We start from the raw sequence: 22,393 nt of genomic DNA, 5'->3' as shown, positions 1-22,393 counted from the left end.
TCTGGAATTAAAGAAGATTTGAGCTCCATCCAGAGGCAGAAAGGATCTGGATCTCTAGTATCTCCATAAATTCGTGTGGGGCTCGGCGAAAGGAGAGAGGGAGAAAAAAGATTATTATGACTGCGAAGTAGTAGAACAGAATCTAGTCAGGGTAGGCTTGAGTAAACAAATACGTTTTAAGCCTAGACTTAAACACTGAGACTCGTAAATCACCCGTAAACGTCCGGATATAAGTTCAGCAAGCGTCTATGTCACTATTTGAAATATTAGCACAATCCCGCCCAAAGGCAGGCGTGAAGAAAGAAGGCGGAGCTTCATTGAATTGTTTTGGCGGCATGTCGTGGAGACGCGGCGTGTTTCGATGCGAAAGCAAAACCCCTTTGTTTGGCCTTTCAGAAAACAGATGAAATTAGGAATCAGTGGTTAACATTTATTTACAACGCTGTTCCTGAGCAGTACGACCCAAAAGTTTGCTTGTGCACAGCGCATTATACAGAACCTGAGAGAGAACAACGCAGGCTGTACACGAAGGCTATTCCTGAAAAATGGGGCGATTCCCACTTTGCTCGGACAATATTGCACTTCTGAATCAGAACCTACAAATATGTTTTATTATTTTATGAAGTAACCGCTATTGACTGTTCAAATGCAGAGTTTTGTGTTTTGATATTCAGCTGTGGGAATTTTTAAGGGGGAGGTGTTACATTTCCGACACACGCTTGAGGTTTTTGGACAATCCCAACACGATGGGTCAGCTGACCAATCAGAGCACGCTGGGCTTTTCAGAAGGAGGGGCTTTGGAGAAACTTGAACTGAATCAGAGCGTTTCAGACAGACTGGGAATAGATGTACTGCAATAATGTACAGTATGTGAAAATGAATGTGCATTAAAGCTTGTTAACCTGTTCTATTACACCCAATAAACAAAACAATGAACTTTTAAAAGATCCTGCTTCTGTGTGCTTTGTCTTTGTGTGATCTTTTTTTGTGTTGCACTTACAGTGGCTCTGTTAATTATCTGAATGGAAATGATGGGTTCTAAATGTTAAAGACTAACAAAAACCAAATGTAAACTCAAATAAAAAGAATATATAGATATAGTATATTTACTATTGTGATTTGTTTCTTATTAATCATGTTATTTTCTCAACAAAACTGAAACTCAGCATCATTAGAAATCATCCATCAGCTCGAAATCAAATGTCCACTAATATTAAACAGTATAAAGTGTATAATCAGTAACTGAGCGTACACACGGCTACATCAATCAGAAAACAGTTAAAACTCTGAACAATAATAGTGTGTAAGAGTGAGAGGATGTTTCATACCGGACAGCGTGAGCAGAATCACAGACCAGTGCAGCATCTTCATCTCTTCTTCAGGAAGAACCTCACACAGTGTTGGGTGTGTTTATATACTGAGTTTTTATGTATATATATATACGGAGCTGAGCTCACTGACTCGGTTATGATGTGTGAGAACTAAAAGCAGATCCTGGAGAAAAAAAGAACGCCCCCAATCTGACAACACCACAAGAGTGTCAAATCATTAACACAGGAAGATGACCAGAGGCATCATGCAACATCTTGCTCCTCAAACACACACACACACACACACACGTACACAGGCACGTACACACGCACGTATGCACATACACACACGTACACACGCACGCATGCACATACACACACGCACATATACACACGTACACACGCACGCATGCACATACACACACGCACATATACACACGTACACACGCACGCATGCACATACACACACGCACATATACACACACACGCACGCATGCACATACACTCACAAGCATGCACATATACACACACACACTCACGCACGCATGCACATATACACACACACACACACACACACACACACACACAAGCATGCACATATACACACACACTCACGCACGCATGCACATATACACACACACACTCACGCATGCATGCACATACACACACAAGCATGCACATACACACACACTCACACACACACGCATGCACATACACACAGGAGCATAAAGGCTTTTGTCCAAACCTTATATATCAGTCAGTTTGATACACCTGCTCAAAGCACACACTGTTCTCTATTATTTAAGAATACTAATACTAATAATGTTTGAGTGAGTAATAACAGCATAATAATACAACTATTTTCATATATATATATTTATATCCCAGGGTGACCTCAGGTCAACTGTGTGTGTGTCTCTCTCTCTCCCTCCCTCCCCTGTGATCCTGGCATCATGTAACGTTAGGTAGAAGAGGAATAATGGTCTTTTCCTGGTTTGAACTCATGTCCTCAGCTCCAGTGAAGGGAAATGTTGATGCTACAGATTTAAAACCATTCTGACGTTCAGGTGTCACGTACATTTGGCCTTATCGTGTATTCCTGAATATAAATCGAGTTTTTACTTAAAATTAAATTCTTTCCTCAAACAAATAGTTTTTCACGTAGTATTTAGAGGAGCGGTGAGGAGCTCGGTTTATTTAACTAAAGCCCCCTGGGTGAAGATCCTCATGAAGTTGGGTGAGGAGATGTCGAGAGCGTGCAAAGCTTCTTCTGGATGCTGTTAAGAATTGAAACTATAAAATGGTTTGGATTTGTTTAAGGCTGTTTGTGGTCACTGAGTAAATCTGTAGGTGTTATTTCTTTAAGCCGGTGTATTCGAACTGAATGTTAATATGGTGTAAATATATTACTGGTTAAAGTTTGGACACGTGCGTCTGTGAATGTGTGTGGGGACGAAATGTCGCATGAGGCTTCTGCCCTTCTTCCTGTTAAAATAGTCTGACGCTATTTTACGTGGTCTAGCGATACAGGCTGCAACCTTTTTTGCAGGAACATCTTTTAGTTCTCACGTCAAGAGCTCAGCTCAGTATATAAACACACCCAACAGTGTGTGAAGTTCTTCCTGAAGAAGAGATGAAGATGCTGCACTGGTCTGTGATTCTGCTCACGCTGTCCGGTATGAAACATCCTCTCACTCTTACACACTATTATTGTTCAGAGTTTTAACTGTTTTCTGATTGATGTAGCCGTGTGTACGCTCAGTTACTGATTATACACTTACACACAAACACATAACTACAACACAAAATTAGATAACACAAAGAAAACACTTTATGCCATAATTCTTTTAAAAACACTTTTTGACGGCAGCAAAGTCGTGTATTAAGTGAAAACAGTCATTTAAAAAGAGTGCAGAGAGACACGTGATTAAGATAAGGGCCGTTCCACCGAACGGGTGCCATCATTTTTGATCTTTTTTCAACACTGAATCTCATAGCACACATATTTACTTATTCAGAATGTGCACTGGTCCATCTCAGGTAACTTTATTCCATTATTTCTAAGTGGAAGATGGACGCATTTTTCTCAGTCCTGTAACCAAACTCGTGTCATTTAAAAAACGTGTTTAAAAGCTTCTCAACTAATTCCTGTGTTTTCCCTCAAGAAAGAGTTTATCTGAAAGAAAAATCACTAAAATTCACTATATATGCACACAAGTTGTATTTTTCTACAATATGCAAAGCTATATTTTTCTTTTTAAAGGAGACCCAAACTTCAAGTTTATCAGTTTTTAATCGTGTAATTTATTAAATAATTGGATAAATAATGGACCAAAAAAATAGTTTAACTTTTAAAAAAAAAAAAAAAAAAAAACACAACTTTTTAGAAACAGGAATGAACATTGGGTAAAGAACGTGTGTCCGTATGTGTGTGAGTGTACATGCATGTGTGTTTTTGTGTGTGAGAGAGTGCATGCGTGGGAGCGTGTATGTGTTAATGTGTATGCGTGAGAGCGTGTATGTGTTAATGTGTATGCGTGAGAGCGTGTATGTGTGAGTGTGTATGCGTGGGAGCGTGTATGTGTGAGTGTGTATGCGTGGGAGCGTGTATGAGTGCTTGTGTACCTGTGTGTGGGTGTGTGTGAGATGTCGGTGCTGAAGGGATATGCTGTGTGTTTGTAGTTCTTCACAGCAAAGGAGGTGGAAAGAGGAAGAGGAGATGGGGGAGGGAGAGAAAGAGGGAGAGAGAGAGAGAGATGGAAGGAGAGAGAGAGAGACAGAGAGATGGAAGGAGAGACAGAGAGAGATGGAAGGAGAGAGAGAGAGATGGAAGGAGAGAGAGAGAGATGGAAGGAGAGAGAGAGATGGAAGGAGAGAGAGAGAGAGAGAGAGAGAGAGAGAGATGGAAGGAGAGAGAGAGAGAGAGATGGAAGGAAGGAGAGAGAGAGAGAGAGATGGAAGGAAGGAGAGAGAGAGAGAGAGAGATGGAAGGAGAGAGAGAGAGATGGAAGGAGAGAGAGAGAGATGGAAGGAGAGAGAGAGAGAGAGAGAGAGATGGAAGGAGAGAGAGAGAGATGGAAGGAGAGAGAGAGATGGAAGGAGAGAGAGAGAGAGTGAGAGATGGAAGGAGAGAGAGAGAGAGAGAGATGGAAGGAGAGAGAGAGAGATGGAAGGAGAGAGAGAGATGGAAGGAGAGAGAGAGAGAGAGATTGGAGAGAGAGAGATTGGAGAGAGAGAGAGAGAGAGATGGAAGGAGAGAGAGAGAGAGATAGAGAGAGAGATGGAAGGAGAGAGAGAGAGAGAGATTGGAGAGAGAGAGAGATGGAAGGAGAGAGACAGAGAGATTGGAGAGAGAGAGATGGAAGGAGAGAGAGAGAGATAGAGAGAGAGATGGAAGGAGAGAGAGAGAGAGAGAGATTGGAGAGAGAGAGATGGAAGGAGAGAGAGAGAGAGATTGGAGAGAGAGAGAGATGGAAGGAGAGAGAGAGAGAGAGAGAGAGAGAGATGGAAGGAGAGAGAGAGAGAGAGAGATTGGAGAGAGAGAGATGGAAGGAGAGAGAGAGAGAGATTGGAGAGAGAGAGAGATGGAAGGAGAGAGAGAGAGAGAGATAGAGAGAGAGATGGAAGGAGAGAGAGAGAGAGAGAGATTGGAGAGAGAGAGAGATGGAAGGAGAGAGAGAGAGAGATAGAGAGAGAGATGGAAGGAGAGAGAGAGAGCGAGAGATTGGAGAGAGAGAGGGTGGTGGGTGTATCTCACTCCTTCCCCTGCAGCATGCCATGGGTGGCTGTTTCTGGCTCCTGCTCTGAGCACATACTAGCGATTTACCAAAAATGATATTTTTAAAATAAACAAATAACATCTAAGAAGCGATTTAGGTAACAGGACTGTACGCTGAGATTGACCTTCTCAGCCACAGTTACAATATCATCAAATATAGAGAAAACAAAATGAGAGGACTTACTTTTGGCCTTCAGAAGATCCAGATGATAACCGTCCTGGTGAACATGTGACGTGTGAAATGTTCCAGATGTTTCAGAGGGAGGAATGTGTTAGGGTAACAGGACTGAGTGAAAACCTGGAGACACGAATTAAACGTGTATTTTAACAAAAATATTATGGATTTTGAATAAAAATGTTTTATTTAAACCATAGATGAGATATGGAGTCACACAAGAATGCAAAAAAAAAAAAAAAAAAAAAAAAGGATTTCTGAAGGACTTTAATCATTGTATTTAATGGTAAAGTGTAGTGTTGGAGAGCAGGGACAGGTAGCAAATGCTATTTTTTCAGTGTTCTAGGTGGTTTTTATTAATGTTGTAAATGATATATTTTAGATTTGCAGGACACTCTGCTTAATAATAAAATGTATTTTTCAGTTCATTTTCATGCATATTTATACATATCATATCCTGGGGACGGAAATGGCACCCAGTCGTGGAATGGCTCAAAAGATCTGTGGAGAATTTTGAAAAAGTCTTAATGGACGAATTGGAATCCACCAAAAACTGTTGTGTAATGTATTCTGTTAAAGAAAAAACAAACAGAGTCATTTATGGGAAATATTTAGAACACATTATATACAGTATCGTCATATACAGCTGTCAGAGTAGTGCTGAAAAGCTAAACTACACTTCCCATGAGCCCCAGCAGGTCACATGACACTCATCACTCACTCCTGTTTCCTGTTTCACCCTGTACTCACCGCTTTAGTTATTTTTTCACCTGCATTATAAAAGTCTGGACTGGCATACGGTGCCGCTGAGAAGTCTTGACACCAGCATTCAGGATTATTTACCAAGATTAACTAATCGTTATAAATGAGTCGTAGTGTCTTTTGTTATTTAAACATTCGTCTGATCATTTGTATAAAGTAATAAAATGTTTTATATCTGTAAACATAAAAAATTATATTGTGTGTATATATACACTGTATACAGATACACAAACATGCAGAATAACTGTATATTTGATTTATTTATACCTATAAATGAATAAATGTATAAGTTATGCATAAATACAGATATAAAGGTGTATTGTGTACAGTGCAGTAATAAGAAACATCAGGTGAACTCACAAAGTTGAAAACACACAACATATAAAACACTACATCAGTATAACTTTATCAATCTCCGTTTATTTCTCTACACAGGTGTTCTCACTCAGGACAGTGGATGGGGTGTGAAATATACGGTTAATCCGACCTGTGCTGTGAGAGGATTCAGTGTCTCCATTCCCTGTAGTTATTATTATCCAACATCAAATCCCAATATTCAGGTGACACAAATGCTTTGGTGCTCAATGAACTCAAACACAGATAAGTGTATAAACCCCCCGTATGTTTATAACAGCGCATCAATCACCACATCAGACTTTGAGTACGCTGGAGACAACAAATCAAACTGCACTTTGTTAATCCACAATGTACAGTTCAGTTATTCTGGAGAGTACAAATTCAGATTTATAACTGATAATCCCAGTGACAGATGGACAGGTGATCCTGGAGTGATTCTACAAGTTGCAGGTGAATTTTAATGATTAATATAAAAATTGAAAATTATTCATAATTATTTTAAATTTTTTCATTATTTAACTTCCTCACCTAAATAAATACATTAAATAATCTTTCTCTATATGAACTGTGAAAGTAAATTCAAGTCAAGTTTTAATTTTATAATCAAATTTCATTTAGTTGATGTTTATTACTGAATAACTATATTTTTTATCTGTGTGAGAAATCCTGATTGACTGACGTGGAGTCTTTCCTGCTCTCTGAAAAAGATTTAAAGGTGTCACTAATCAGGCTCAGTGGAAACGGAACCCTTAAACAAGGAGACTCGTTAAATCTGACGTGTGATGTGAACTGCACACAAAGTTCCTCACAGTTTGTGTGGTCTAAGAATAACGAGCGCTTACCTGAATCAGGACCCGTTCTTCACTTTCCTGCTGTAACCGTGAGGGATTCTGGGAGTTACACCTGCACTTGGAAAACCAGCATGACGTCAGGATCTGAAACGATCAGCCTTCTCGTCGAGGGTGGGTCCATCTGCTCACAACACTCCTGAATGTCTCGAATGATTACTGAAGGAAATAAAGTGACTTGTGTTCAGTTAAATATTCACATGTTAAATAATGTTTTCTTTCCAACACATATAGATCCTGGTCATTGGTCAGTCTGGATCATTGTTTTAGTGACAGCTGGAGTGATTTTCATGGTCTTAGCTGTCCCAGCTGTGATTTACATCAGGAGGTAAAACTCTGCATATTTCCACACATTATAATCTACACACAATCACATCCTGTGTTGGACTTTAATCGAGTCTCAGGATTTAGTTTCAGTCGTAGATTTTTCGCTCTACTTGATAACAGTTGAAGTCGAGTTTACTGCAATATTTAACGTGTACAGTATTGTTCCTTACTCTAGTGAAATGAGGTGTATGAGATCACAGTGTGTATTCCAGGGCATGTCCATGTGCACTGTGTGTTTTCTGCTTCTATTAGGAGGAAATTGAAAGCTCCGGAAGAAAACGGGGGGGAAAGTGGAGAGAAAACCCAGGTATGACCTTTTCAAAGAAATGTGTTTTAAAGTCTATTTTTAAAAAGCACAGTACATACTTCGTGTTAAAACTTTATATATACACACTTTAAAACATACGCAATGAAGTATTTTGACTGCAGTGACAACTTAAGTGTATTTAAGTTGTAATTAAGTTATGTTTAAATATACCTTAAATGCATTTAGTTGTGCCCTGAGCACTTTTTTCTGTTGTTGTACACAATTAGATGTAAGAATATCATTTGTAGACACAATTGTTGTTACACTTAAAGTGCATTGTAAATACACTACTGAAACATAATTGACTTTTTTCCATTATTGTTGTGACAAATTAAATGAACAGTTAGATGAACTTTTTTTAAATAACACGTTATTTTATTATCAAGATAATTATAGACAATTCAAGCCTTGGGCCGATGGGATAACCTGGCCTGTTTTTATATGTGTACTCTGCAGTAGTTTAAGTCTTAAGTTGGGTTTTGTTGGTGGTGAGGAGCAAGTTCTCCAAAACTTGCACAGTGGGAGAAAGTGTGAATACGTCTGATGTAGACTGTCACGAAGCAGCGTGTCACCTGATTCAGATGATCTTTATCTTACTTTTAACACCACGTGTAAAATGGCATCAACTGATGTTACACGAACTGGAGCTGAAATTCTGGCAGGACTGGGGCCGAGTTGATCATCTACTAAACATCAACAGACTTAAACTGTTCATGAAAGTGTTTCTGACTTGTTCACACATTGCTGCACATGAGCACTGCTGATGCGTGCGTGATGTTTTTACAGACAAAGCCACAGTTAAACCAAGTTGCTCAAGTTCCTGATGAAGAAAAGTGGAACAAAGAGGACGTGACTTACGCGTGTGTCCAAAACAAAGCTACAAACAAAAGGTAAAATATATATACTGCAATATACAGTGGAGCTTGCTTTTAAAATACAGTTTAATATGTTGTAGAAAACTAATATTTAATTTAGAGTAGCGCCGGGCAATATGATGATATGAACAGGTTTTAGAGCAACCTCTGCTTCCATCCAGATTCCATCCATCTTTTCTTCTGAAAGACTCCGCCTCTCTAAGATCCTCTTTTTATACCCAATCATCTTACTCACCCGTTCCCAATTAACCTCCAGCTGGTTCTTTTTACCAACACTTACTTTTCCAGCCTTTTCTTGCCCCGTCCCAACTTTTTTCAGACGTGTTGCGACCATCAAATTCGAATTTACCTTTTTTTTCTTCTTAAAAACGGTAAATTTCCTCCGTTTAAACATTTAATATGTTTTCTATGTTCTATTGTGAATAACATACGGCTTTATGAGATTTGCAAATCACTGCGTTCTGTTTTTATTTACGTTTTACACAGCGTCCCAACTTTTTTGGAACTGGGGTTGTATGTCCCAACATTCTTTTCTTAAATATAACGGATCTTTTTAAATGAATGAAACCTGTTTATCACCACACACGTCGTGTTTCGCAGAAATGTCTTTGAGAATGGTGGTGATATTTTTGTCATGTCTCCCGGCTCTAATCGCAAATAATATAGAATTGTAAAAACATACGCTGTGTTAGCTGTGTTTTTTGTCTCGCTCTCTCTCCAAGGTCAGAGGTCACAGCGCAGCTAAACCGAGTTCCTCGGCCTGATGAAGAAGCGTTAGATAAAGGAGACGTGATTTATTCGTCTGTGTCCGTCAACCCCAACAAACCAACCCAACAGTAAGAATGAAAATCATAAAAGTATCCAGAAATGAATGAAAACAGTGGCAGGTTAAACTGAGACTGAAGGAGAATTGTAAGAGCAGTGTGTATTATCAGTGTTCCTTCTCTAAAATTACAGCAGGATTCTTTAAATGAAATAAATAAGGAACAAAACACTCTGTGGTGAGCTGTTATACGTAACAGTTGCATTAGTAACATCATTGCATCATTTCCACACCAGCGCCTCTCATACAGTGAGGGAAAAAAGTATTTGATCCCCTGCTGATTTTGTACGTTTGCCCACTGACAAAGAAATGATCATTCTATAATTTTAATGGTAGATTTATTTGAACAGTGAGAGACAGAATAACAACAAAAAAATCCAGAAAAACGCATGTCAAAAATGTTATAAATTGATTTGCATTTTAATGAGGGAAATAAGTATTTGACCCCTCTGCAAAACATGACTTAGTACTTGGTGGCAAAACCCTTGTTGGCAATCACAGAGGTCAGACGTTTCTTGTAGTTGGCCACCAGGTTTGCACACATCTCAGGAGGGATTTTGTCCCACTCCTCTTTGCAGATCTTCTCCAAGTCATTAAGGTTTCGAGGCTGACGTTTGGCAACTCGAACCTTCAGCTCCCTCCACAGATTTTCTATGGGATTAAGGTCTGGAGACTGGCTAGGCCACTCCAGGACCTTAATGTGCTTCTTCTTCAGCCACTCCTTTGTTGCCTTGGCCGTGTGTTTTGGGTCATTGTCATGCTGGAATACCCATCCACGACCCATTTTCAATGCCCTGGCTGAGGGAAGGAGGTTCTCACCCAAGATTTGACGGTACATGGCCCCGTCCATCGTCCCTTTGATGTGGTGAAGTTGTCCTGTCCCCTTAGCAGAAAAACACCCCAAAGCATAATGTTTCCACCTCCATGTTTGACGGTGGGGATGGTGTTCTTGGGGTCATAGGCAGCATTCCTCCTCCTCCAAACACGGCGAGTTCAGTTGATGCCAAAGAGCTCCATTTTGGTCTCATCTGACCACAACACTTTCAGCCAGTTGTCCTCAGAATCATTCAGATGTTCATTGGCAAACTTCAGACTGGCATGTATATGTGCTTTCTTGAGCAGGGGGACCTTGCGGGCGCTGCAGGATTTCAGTCCTTCACAGCGTAGTGTGTTACCAATTGTTTTCTTGGCGACTATGGTCCCAGCTGCCTTGAGATCATTGACAAGATCCTCCCGTGTAGTTCTAGGCTGATTCCTCACTGTTCTCATGATCATTGCAACTCCACGAGGTGAGATCTTGCATGGAGCCCCAGGCCGAGGGAGATTGACAGTTCTTTTGTGTTTCTTCCATTTGCGAATAATCGCACCAACTGTTGTCACCTTCTCACCAAGCTGCTTGGCAATGGTCTTGTAGCCCATTCCAGACTTGTGTAGGTCTACAATCTTGTCCCTGACATCCTTGGAGAGCTCTTTGGTCTTGGCCATGGTGGAGAGTTTGGAATCTGATTGATTGATTGCTTCTGTGAACAGGTGTCTTTTATACAGGTAACAAGCTGAGATTAGGAGCACTCCCTTTAAGAGTGTGCTCCTAATCTCAGCTCCTTACCTGTATAAAAGACACCTGGGAGCCAGAAATCTTTCTGATTGAGAGGGGGTCAAATACTTATTTCCCTCATTAAAATGCAAATCAATTTATAACATTTTTGACATGCGTTTTTCTGGATTTTCTTGTTGTTATTCTGTCTCTCACTGTTCAAATAAATCTAACCTTAAAATTATAGACTGATCATTTCTTTGTCAGTTGGCAAACGTACAAAATCAGCAGAGGATCAAATACTTCTTTCCCTTACTGTATCTTTAAACAGAAGTGTGTTAGTGAGAAGCCACAGAGGTCAGAAACAGGTGTGTGTTATTTCAGGTGTGTGTGTTATTTCAGGTGTGTCCAGACTGAGCAGAAGGAGGAGGACGATTGTGTGATCTACAGCGTTGTGAAAAGGGCCTGATGACGCTTTCACACCTCATTCACCCTCAGAACAGATGAGTTTTATTTAGAGAGCATCATAACGCCTGGGATTTTCCCCGTGCATGCAACTCGGATTTAAGACTTGCTAATATCACAGGAAGTGTCCGTTTATTTACTGTAAACATCCTGTTTGGAAGGACATTTTAAATGAATTTGTTTTCAACACATTCTTATGATTTCTTTAGTGTAATTTATGTTGTTTTTGAGTAAACAGACTTTTACTTTTACTTCTTAGGCCGCTTTAAGCTCTATTCACACTGGTTTAGTTTTACACGTGTAGATGGATTTGATTTCTCTGGGATTTTAGTCGCGTCTGAATCTGTCAGGTCAGACATTTTTACATACATTACATTTATTCACTTAGCGGACGCTTTTATCCAAAGCGACTTACAAATGAGAAAGATACAAGCAAAGCGATATCAAGCAGAGAACAATACAAGAAGTGCTACCATACAAGATCTATTAACTGAATTCCAGAAGAAGCAAAGTGCAGAGTAGAGGTGTAAGTGCTTTTTTTGCTTTTTTAATTTTTTTTTATTATTATTATTATTATTATTATTATGAGTTGGTTAGGTGTTCATAGAAGAGGTGGGTCTTTAGCTGTTTTTTGAAGATGGTGAGAGATTCTGTGGTCCGGATTGAGATTTGAAGTGCATTCCACCACTGAGGAACAGTTAGTGTGAAGGTTCTGGAAAGGGACCTTGCGCCACGCTGAGTTGTTGCATGTACATACTGTACATGCAAATGAACGTGTCTGGAAAGATTACACTGTAATTTAAAAGGTCCTGTAGAATAAACAAGATATTGTTTATATCCACATATTTGTGCTTTTTCTTCAGTTTAAAGTCACTCCAGGAAGCGTCCCATCTTTTCTACTGTCTCCTGATAAAACAGTTCCTGAGTTACTATGACAGTAGCACAGGTACAGCCTATATACATGTTCTAGTCATGTGACCATCATGTGACCTACTAATGCTCAAGCACAGCTTTTGTGGCCACACCCCCTTACAAGTTCTTACTGTATAATAAAGGACGAAGCAATCAGTTTGCATTAAATATATAAGATGTGTGTATTAGGCTACTTTTAGTGCAACAAGCGTGTGTACATCATGAAGACACGCCCATCTGTGTGATCCATACAGAGAGCCCTTCTCCTGTGTGATTTAGTTCAGAATCACTCCAGACGTCCTCCGACAACATTACTTAAGTCGGGAAAACTAATCCCGTCTGAATACGGCTTTAGAAACAAGATTCTCTGATTCTGATGTTGATTATTAGCATTTAATGCAGGAAATCTTTAATTATATAAAATCCCATCACACAAAAAAGTATCTGGCAAATGAATGTAAATGTTTGTTTGCATCCTTATGTTAGTAGAGTGCTTTATTTTATTTTATTCTAACAAAAACCTATTTTAATCATAATGGGGGAAATGTTGTGGTTTGACTTTTTATGTACAAGGTAACATATGTGCTGTAACATATATGCTATATAGTTTCCTTCCTATATTTTTAAGCTGTTATTTATCTTTAGATTGTTTTACTTTATTAACTAACACAGTAACAGTGATGATAATGATCATGCACACTGCTATGTTCATGTATTTGCCTGCTACGGTTTGAATAATGTAGATGAAATTGTTTTGGGGTTTTTAGCACCAGATTCTCAACTCTCTAGTTTGATTCTTTCAGAAAATAAATGTATAAAGGTTGAGTGTAAAAGCAGAGTGTATGTTACAAATAAAATTGAATTGAATTGAATATAAATGTTCATAATGTATTGAGGTTTCCTGCAAAGAACAATAGTGCACTGAAAGTCCAGAACCTGAGCAACTGTAATGATTATAGTTAATTACTAAAGATTTTCTGTTTCTTATTACTGAAACTTACTTAAACATCACCATTAGAAATCAAAATCAAATGTCCACTAATATTAAACAGTATAAAGTGTATAATCAGTAACTGAGCGTACACACGGCTACATCAATCAGCAAACAGTTAAAACTCTGAACAATAATAGTGTGTAAGAGTGAGAGGATGTTTCCAATTCATCAACTTGCATACTAGATCCCATACCTACATGTTTGTTTAAACAGATTTGTCCAGGAGTAATTGAACCACTTCTAAATATAATCAATTCTTCCCTAAGCACTGGCTATGTACCTAAATCACTTAAATTAGCAGTTATTAAACCCTTGATTAAAAAACCTGATCTTGACCCGTCTCAATTGTCCAGCTATAGACCAATATCAAATCTCCCCTTCATCTCTAAGATTTTAGAAAAGGTTGTAGCAAAGCAGTTATGCTCGTACTTAGATAGGAATAACATTCATGAAATGTATCAGTCAGGGTTTAGACCTCATCATAGCACAGAGACAGCATTAGTTAAAGTAGTAAATGACCTTCTACTGACCTACGATCAGGGTTGTGTCTCTCTGCTTGTGTTACTCGACCTTAGTGCAGCTTTTGATACTATAGATCACACTATTCTCCTTGATAGATTAGAAAATGTTGTTGGTATTAAGGGAACAGTCCTCTCCTGGCTCAGGTCTTATCTGACCGATCGTTATCAGTTCGTAGATGTAAATGGTGAATTCTCCATGCGTACTGAGGTTACTTTTGGAGTTCCACAGGGTTCTGTTTTAGGCCCACTGCTCTTTACTTTATATATGCTACCCCTAGGTCAAATTATTCGTATACATGGAATTAGCTTCCACTGTTATGCTGATGATACACAGTTGTATGTTTCAGCGAAGCCAGAGGACAGACAGAAGCTTAGTAAAGTTGAGGAATGTGTAAAGGACATTAGACATTGGATGTTAACTAACTTCCTTCTACTTAATTCTGATAAAACAGAAATACTTTTATTAGGCCCACGTGTAGCTAGAAGTAATCTTTCTGATCACATGGTTACTCTGGATGGTCTTTCTGTTTCATCATGTGCAGCAGTTAAAGACCTTGGAGTGATTATTGACTCCAGCCTATCATTTGATGCTCATGTAGATAATATTACTAGGATAGCCTTCTTTCATCTCAGAAATATTTCTAAGATAAGAAACATATTGTCACTACATGATGCGGAAATACTAGTTCATGCATTCGTCACCTCTAGATTAGATTACTGTAATGCCTTACTGTCTGGATGTTCCAGTAGGAATATAAATAAGCTCCAGTTAGTCCAGAATGCAGCTGCTAGAGTCCTAACTAGAACTAGAAGATATGACCATATCACACCGATATTATCAATACTGCATTGGCTCCCAGTAAAATCTCGCATTAACTATAAAATACTTTTATTAACCTATAAAGCACTAAACGGTCTCGCGCCACAATATCTAAGCGACCTTTTGGTTTTATATAATCCGCCACGCCTACTTAGATCAAAAGATGCAGGCTATTTGACGGTACCTCGAATAATGAAGGCTACAGCAGGGGGAAGAGCTTTCTCTTATAGAGCCCCACAGTTATGGAACAGTCTTCCTATTAGTGTTCGGGACTCAGACACAGTCTCAGTGTTTAAGTCTAGGCTTAAAACGTATTTGTTTACTCAAGCCTACCCTGACTAGATTCTGTTCTACTACTTCGCAGTCATAATTATCTTTTTTCTCCCTCTCTCCTTTCGCCGAGCCCCACATGAATTTATGGAGATACTAGAGATCCAGATCCTTTCTGCCTCTGGATGGAGCTCAAATCTTCTGTAATTCCAGACTGCTGGGACTACGGCTGCTCCTAAGGCCATACAGACTTCATATAAATCCATAATGAACTTTTTCACACTATCTGTTGTTACCCAGATGAGGACGGGTTCCCTTCTGAGTCGGGTTCCTCTCAAGGTTTCTTCCTCTTAAAACATCTTAGGGAGATTTTCCTTGCCACCGTCGCCACTCAGTGGCTTGCTCAGTTGGGATAAATTCGCACCTTTAATATCTGTATACCATGTTGATATTTCTGTAAAGCTGCTTTGAGACAATGTCTATTGTAAAAAGCGCTATACAAATAAAATTGAATTGAATTGAATTGAATTGAATGTTTCACACCGGACAGCGTGAGCAGAATCACAGACCAGTGCAGCATCTTCATCTCTTCTTCAGGAAGAACCTCACTCTCAGTGTTGGGTGTGTTTATATACTGAGTTTACTGACTCGGTTATAGTGTGAGAACTAAAATATGAAAACAAAATAACAACAAAACTATAAACACATTAACAAGTCAGATATAACGGAAAAGGTAGGTATATTTTGCGAATGGAATACTTCCCGCTTATTGGACGATACATCTGTCAATCAAGATATCCAGCAAGTAAAAAATTGTAAACAACTTTGTTTCTGGTACATTAGTGGACTTCTGTGTTTAAACCTTTTTTTTTTTTTTTGTCCATAGCGAAACTGTAAATATTAGAAAATAAAAGTTTTTATTGGCAAGAAATGATCAAATGGAATTTATTAAGCGCGACTTTGATGAAGGACATTTCATAAGCCGTGATTTTGGATCTGATGATAAGATACCATGACAAAGATTCGTTTGCGCTCTCTAAAAACACACCTACAGGACGCAGGTCTGATTGGACGACACATCTGTCAATCAAGATATACCGGAAGTACAGCAGGCTGCGGCAGTACTGGAAAGTCAGTTCGTGTGTGCGTGTGGTAATGTTTTGTCCGTACTGCGGTTCAGATAAAACTTGAACAAATCTACGGCGTGTCCTCTGAGGATTAAGTTCTTGCAGCAGCCGCATAACATCATGTTTTACACTCAGCTTGTGTTTCTGCTGAAGTTCTAACCGCATGATCCAGCTGAATAACTGTCCTGGTCCACACAGCTCTGCTCTTACAGCATTCCTTACTGCATTTAATGGGAATCGTTGTTTCCTCTAAAGAGACCTGCGTCCTGTAGGTGTGTTTTTAGAGAGCGCAAGCTAATCTTTATGTCATGGTATGTTATCATCAGATCCAAAATCACGGCTTATGAAATGTCCTTCATCAAAGTCGCGCTTAATAAATTCCATTTGATCATTTCTTGCCAATAAAAACTTTTATTTTCTAACATGTAGCCTACAGTTTCGCTATGGACAAAAAAAAAAAGGTTTAAACACAGAAGTCCACTAATGTACAAGAAACAAAAGTTGTTTACAATTTTTTACTTGCTGGATATCTTGATTGACAGATGTGTCATGCAATCAGCGGTAAGTAATCCATTCTCAAAATATACCTACCTTTTCCGTTTCGTCTGATTTGTTAATGTGTTTTCGGGTTGGTCATTGTGTTTATAATTTGTTATTTTGTTTTCATATTTGTGTTTGGTTTTGCACTTCTCGGCCACCGTATACATGATCTTGTTGGACATCCCGTTCCAAAAGCATGGGCATTAATATAGAGCGTACAGATCTCGTTTTCAAAATACCAATACCGACTTAATCTTGACCTCACAGAATAACACTAAACGTTTGAGCAACCTGTAAGCAGCCCTTAAATAGGCCAGTCACAGGTGGAGCCGGTTACCACTAATTACCAAGACGCAGCTCTCTGTCTCCCTCTGGTGGTGGGCCGGGGCTGTGGCCTGCCCACCTGTGACCTTTACATAATGTCATTTTTAAAATTTGAAGAAAAAAATAATAAGATACCCAACGATCGTTTCTCTAGTACTTTAACTCTCTGATGTGTTTTCCCCTCGATGGACACCCCATCAAGTGTTGTTTTGTTTACATTTATTTATAAATATATTTTTCTTTTGCCTTTTTTTCTTTCTTAGTTTTTCTATCTATACTGGCTGGAGGGGGGGGGAGGGGGGTTTCATGATTTGTTGGTTGTGTTATAAATATCTGTAGCACCATGTTATTCTCTTTCTGTGTTATTTATTTCATTTGTTAATTTCTCTACTGGTAGAAGAGACAAATTGCTTTAATTGTGTTAAATATAAAAATAAATAAAAAAAGATGAAACATAAAGAAACAGCTTAAAGCCAAATTTTCTCTCACTTTATTGATCATACTGTCTGTTATACTAAACTAAATACAAATCACTGTTTCACGTTAAGCTTTTTCACATGATAAACCTCTTATAATAAACAGCTTAATGTATTTATTGCTGTCTATTATCAAAAGAACATCTAAATAATCTAAATATAGAAATATATATATTTGGTGTCACTTATTTTATTTAAGCAGCATTAAGGGTTATTTTTTCCACCTTAAGCATTTTAAAAAGTTCCAAAAATACACCAATACACAACACACTGGGAAAGATCACAAATTCTAAAATAATTACATTTACAGTTACGTGAAGAAATAAGTGCACCCCATGGAAATTGTTGTTTGTTTGTTTTTACATATTTGGACAAGCAAACATTTGATCCTCTTTGAAAGCCTATTAATAAAGGTGATGCGCTCTATCAAATGACATAACATTGACATTTTGTATTAATTTTCACAATTTAAATTAACAAAAAAACAGATAAGTCACATGGAAAAAGTAAGTACACCCCTATATTTATCACACCTTCAAATCCATAAAAGTAGAATCAGGTGTTGAAGATCGGGTGTCAGTGATTAGAACCTGCTCAGGGAGTGCAGGTGGAACCGGTCTTATTTATACCGCTCTCATATCTATTGTCTGGTGTCCCCTTTGCTATTGAGGTGTGTGGAGTCATCATGCCACGATCTAAAGAGTTCTTGCAAGAGAATTAAAAGATCTCTTTAAAAAGCTATGAGGACTGACACTCACCCTACAGCAAACCAAAACAAAGAAACCCAGATAACCTCGCAAGAACAAAGGAGAAACTAAAGGCATAAACTTATGACCATCAGGGGAAAAACCTCTGGCTGCTCACTACAGAGAACTAACCAGGAAAAAAAGACAGCTTTTTAGGAGAAGCACCTCATACCAACTGTGAAGCATGGTGGTGGAAATGTTATGGTTTGGGGTTGCTTCACTGCGTCCGGGACTGGACAGCTTGATTTTAAAAAATTAGTTCAAATGCAATATAGTTTTTTTTTCTTTTTCAGAAATTCACAAAATGAAGACATGAATAGAGTTAATGAGGTGTGAAACTGTAATCAGCTCTGTTACTTTACATTAGCATAGATAGCAAAACTGCCCATCTGCCGCTGTGCATTTTCATAGATGGTAGAATCGTCCTCTTTCTGCTGCTCAGTGTGGACAAACCTGCAATCACACAGAAACCTGTTTATGAACCACAGAATACATAATAATAGTTTTAGACTTACAGATTGTATTGTATAAAAAAAGAAGCAGAGTTTTACCTCCTGTTGTAAATCACAGCTCCAGTCACTGAAATGAAAATCACTCCAGCTATCACCAAAACAATGATCCAGATTGTCCACTGATTTTCACCTGTTGAAGAGGAACCTACATTATTTACCATGAACACAAGTCACTTTATTTCCTTCAGTAATCATTCGAGATATTCAGGAGTGACGTGAGCAGATGGACCCACCCTCGACGAGAAGGCTGATCGTTTCAGATCCTGACGTCATGTTGGTTTTCCAAGTGCAGGTGTAACTCCCAGAATCCCTCACGGTTACAGCAGGAAAGTGAAGAACGGGTCCTGATTCAGGTAAGCGCTCGTTGTTCTTAGACCACACAAACTGTGAGGAACTTTGTGTGCAGTTCACATCACACGTCAGATTTAACGAGTCTCCTTGTTTAAGGGTTCCGTTTCCACTGAGCCTGATTAGTGACACCTTTAAATCTTTTTCAGAGAGCAGGAAAGACTCCACGTCAGTCACTCAGGACTGAGAGGGTGTTAATCATTATAATACAGTCGAGTTCTACAATCTGAATCAACAACACGTCCTTATATAATGTGTTTCGTTAGTTTTTCTATTTTTATTAATATATGTTTTCTATATAATGTGTTATCACAGCGCTGTTGAGTTCTGGACTGTGATTGGTCAGAAGGTGATTAATTTTCTATAACAGCAGCTCTGACAGTAGCGCAGCTACAAATCACAGGTTTATATTAATGCGCTTGTGCTGTTATGAGAAAATAATCAACTCATTTTCTATTATCCAATAACAGCACAGCCCATCACATTCTGTCTCTAATTTATTATCAGCCGACAATATATTTGATAACTGGTAGAATAAAAACACGCTTTTGCAGTTGAATCTTATAGAAAGTTCATTATGCACATAAAGAATATATTATTTAAAATTTAAAAAAAAACAACAACATAGGATTTACCTGCAACTTGTAGAGTCGCTCCAGGTACACCTGTCCATCTGCCTTTGGTCTCATTAGTTATAAATCTGAATCTGTACTCTCCAGAATAATTGAACTGTACATTGTGGATTAACAAAGTGCAGTCTGATTTGTTGTCTCCAGCGTACTCAAAGTCTGATGTGGTGATTGATGAGCTGTTATAAACATACGGGGGGGCTATACACTTATCTGTGTTTGAGTTCATTGAGCACCACAGCTTTTGTGTCACTTGATATTTTTGCTGTGGATAAGAATAACTACAGGGAACGGAGACACTGAATCCTCTCACAGCACAGATCGGCGTGGTATAATTCACACCCCAACCACCTACAAAATAAGAGTGTACATAAAGCAGTTAAGATTTAAAAAGTTACAAAATATATCTTTCTTTCAAGATCTACATTTGAGAAGAAGCACATACAGGTCCTATCAATAACAATTTCTTAAAATGTTCCAGCACACACACACACACACGGGCAAAAATGTTGTGAGCAGATGGACCCACCCTCGACGAGAAGGCTGATCGTTTCAGATCCTGACGTCATGTTGGTTTTCCAAGTGCAGGTGTAATTCCCAGAATCCCTCACGGTTACAGCAGGAAAGTGAAGAACGGGTCCTGATGTATTTAAGCGCTCGTTGTTCTTAGACCACACAAACTGTGAGGAATTTTGTGTGCACTTCACATCACACGTCAGATTTAACGAGTCTCCTTGTTTAAGGGTTCCGTTTCCACTGAGCCTGATTAGTGACACCTTTAAATCTTTTTCGGAGAGCAGGAAAGACTCCACGTCAGTCAGTCAGGACTGAGAGGGTGTTAATCATTATAATACAGTCACAATACAGTTGAGACTTCAAATCTGAGTCCAACAAAAGTAGTTATTTTTTTCTGATCGTTCTAAATAATCAGATTCATATTTCACAACAAAATTTGTCCAAACTGTGTTCTCACTGAGAGAATGCCGTAGAGATGATAATGCATAACGTACAGAGGGGAATCTGAGTCAATATCATGTGATAGTCATTAAAACACTCAATAATTAACACAGTGTGTGCGTACACCTAAATGAAATATAGCAATAATGTGTGTGAACAGAATACATAAATATATTTGTTTCTTATTGTTTCTCTCAGTTTTTAATAACGTGTTCTTGAATCAGTTAAGTCAGTTGTTTGGGAATTAATTAAAAGTTAATCCTGTATTCGCTTTTAATTCATGATTAAATTATTTAACTCAGATTGTTGATGCAATTGTAATCTCAAGAAGAGAATCTCGCCTTTGCAGAAATATACATTTATTCCTAAAGGATTCATTATTATAATTCACCTGCAACTTGTAGAGTCGCTCCAGGTACACCTGTCCATCTGCCACCGGTCACATTAGTTATAAATCTGAATTTGTACGTTCCAGAATAATTGAACTGTACATTGTGGATTAACAAAGTGCAGTTTGATTTGTTGTCTCCAGCATACTCAAAGTCTGATGTGGTGATTGATGAGCTGTTATAAACATACGGGGGGTCTGTACACAGTCCTGTGTTTGAGTTCATTGAGCACCAAAGCATTTGTGTCACCTGAGTACTGGGTTTTGATGTTGAATAATAATAACTACAGGGAATGGAGACACTGAATCCTCTCACAGCACAGATCGGATTATCCGGATAGTTCACACCCCAATCACTGAAAACACCTGCAAAATAAGTGCGTCGAAAAATGTGTGAAACATTAAAGACTAAACAAAATGATAAAATGTCCATTTTGTTTTAAATGATTGTTTTCCTCCACTACAAAATGCTGCTTGTATATCAAAAATGTTTTAGTCTTTCAAAAGAGAGCGTAAAGATTCATATAAAACATCTCTGTAAGCTCTCTCGAATAGTTGATGAGCGTTACAGTGATTGTGAGACACCAGGACACGGTGTCACATGGTACAGCAGATACTCCACAGAAATGCATTAAAAACGTGTGTAATCATTGATATGGTGACATTTAATTAACATTTATTTACCTTTTAATGAAGGAGTCTCCAATATCAGAGCTTTTTTTCTTTGCAACACCACACACACTGGTTTATTGCTTACAAATAAAAATGAAAGAATCTGTCCGTGTCCTGGTGCCAGCAAAACGCTAAGAACTGAACACTGAACCGTTTATTTCATACCTGACACAGAGAGCAGAATCACCACCAGGTACAGCATTTTTACCGCTCTGGTTCAGCAGGTGATCCACACGGGCAGCTTCGTGTGTGTGTGCGTGTGTGTGTGTGTGTGAGTGTGTGTGTTTGTGATTGTATGCTGATATACTTAGCTCAATGATGAATAAATGAGAAGTGAGGACTAAATGTTGTTCCTTTAAAAAGTCCAAAAAAAGAAGTAAAGTATACACACACACTTCCAGTAATGTGTCTGGCAGGTAAAACCAGTGTCAAAACCCACCCAGGTGAGCAAGATGAGGTAATGAGGGGGTAAAATGACTGGTAAGATGAGTGCATTTAATCAATGGTGGATGGGACGGGACACCCCCGCATGGAGAAGCCCCAGAGAGCAGCATCAATACAGCATCAATGTGTAATAAGTCCTACATTTATGTGGC

At 38.7% G+C, this 22,393-nt stretch overlaps 2 protein-coding genes across 2 annotated transcripts; one reads left to right on the top strand and one right to left on the bottom strand.

The window, feature by feature from the left end:
• The first annotated feature begins 1,753 nt into the window (after nt 1-1,753).
• Nucleotides 1,754-11,587, top strand: LOC128599544 (uncharacterized). Its single transcript, XM_053611250.1, has 8 exons — nt 1,754-2,986; nt 6,461-6,832; nt 7,090-7,344; nt 7,465-7,558; nt 7,810-7,864; nt 8,651-8,754; nt 9,462-9,575; nt 11,499-11,587. Exons 1-8 carry the CDS (start codon nt 2,944-2,946, stop codon nt 11,563-11,565), a joined length of 1,104 nt encoding a protein of 367 aa, XP_053467225.1. The 5' UTR covers nt 1,754-2,943; the 3' UTR covers nt 11,566-11,587.
• A 7,263-nt stretch (nt 11,588-18,850) lies between these two features.
• Nucleotides 18,851-22,025, bottom strand: LOC128599540 (uncharacterized). Its single transcript, XM_053611236.1, has 4 exons — nt 21,129-22,025; nt 20,310-20,564; nt 19,787-20,131; nt 18,851-19,291 (listed from the first exon to the last, which is right to left on the bottom strand). Exons 1-4 carry the CDS (start codon nt 21,556-21,558, stop codon nt 19,008-19,010), a joined length of 1,314 nt encoding a protein of 437 aa, XP_053467211.1. The 5' UTR covers nt 21,559-22,025; the 3' UTR covers nt 18,851-19,007.
• Nucleotides 22,026-22,393: the final 368 nt, after the last annotated feature.

This window comes from Ictalurus furcatus, chromosome 23, assembly GCF_023375685.1.
Source record: "Ictalurus furcatus strain D&B chromosome 23, Billie_1.0, whole genome shotgun sequence".
In the NCBI taxonomy this organism is placed as follows: domain Eukaryota; kingdom Metazoa; phylum Chordata; class Actinopteri; order Siluriformes; family Ictaluridae; genus Ictalurus; species Ictalurus furcatus.
This window is presented reverse-complemented; position numbering and strand designations above follow the sequence as displayed.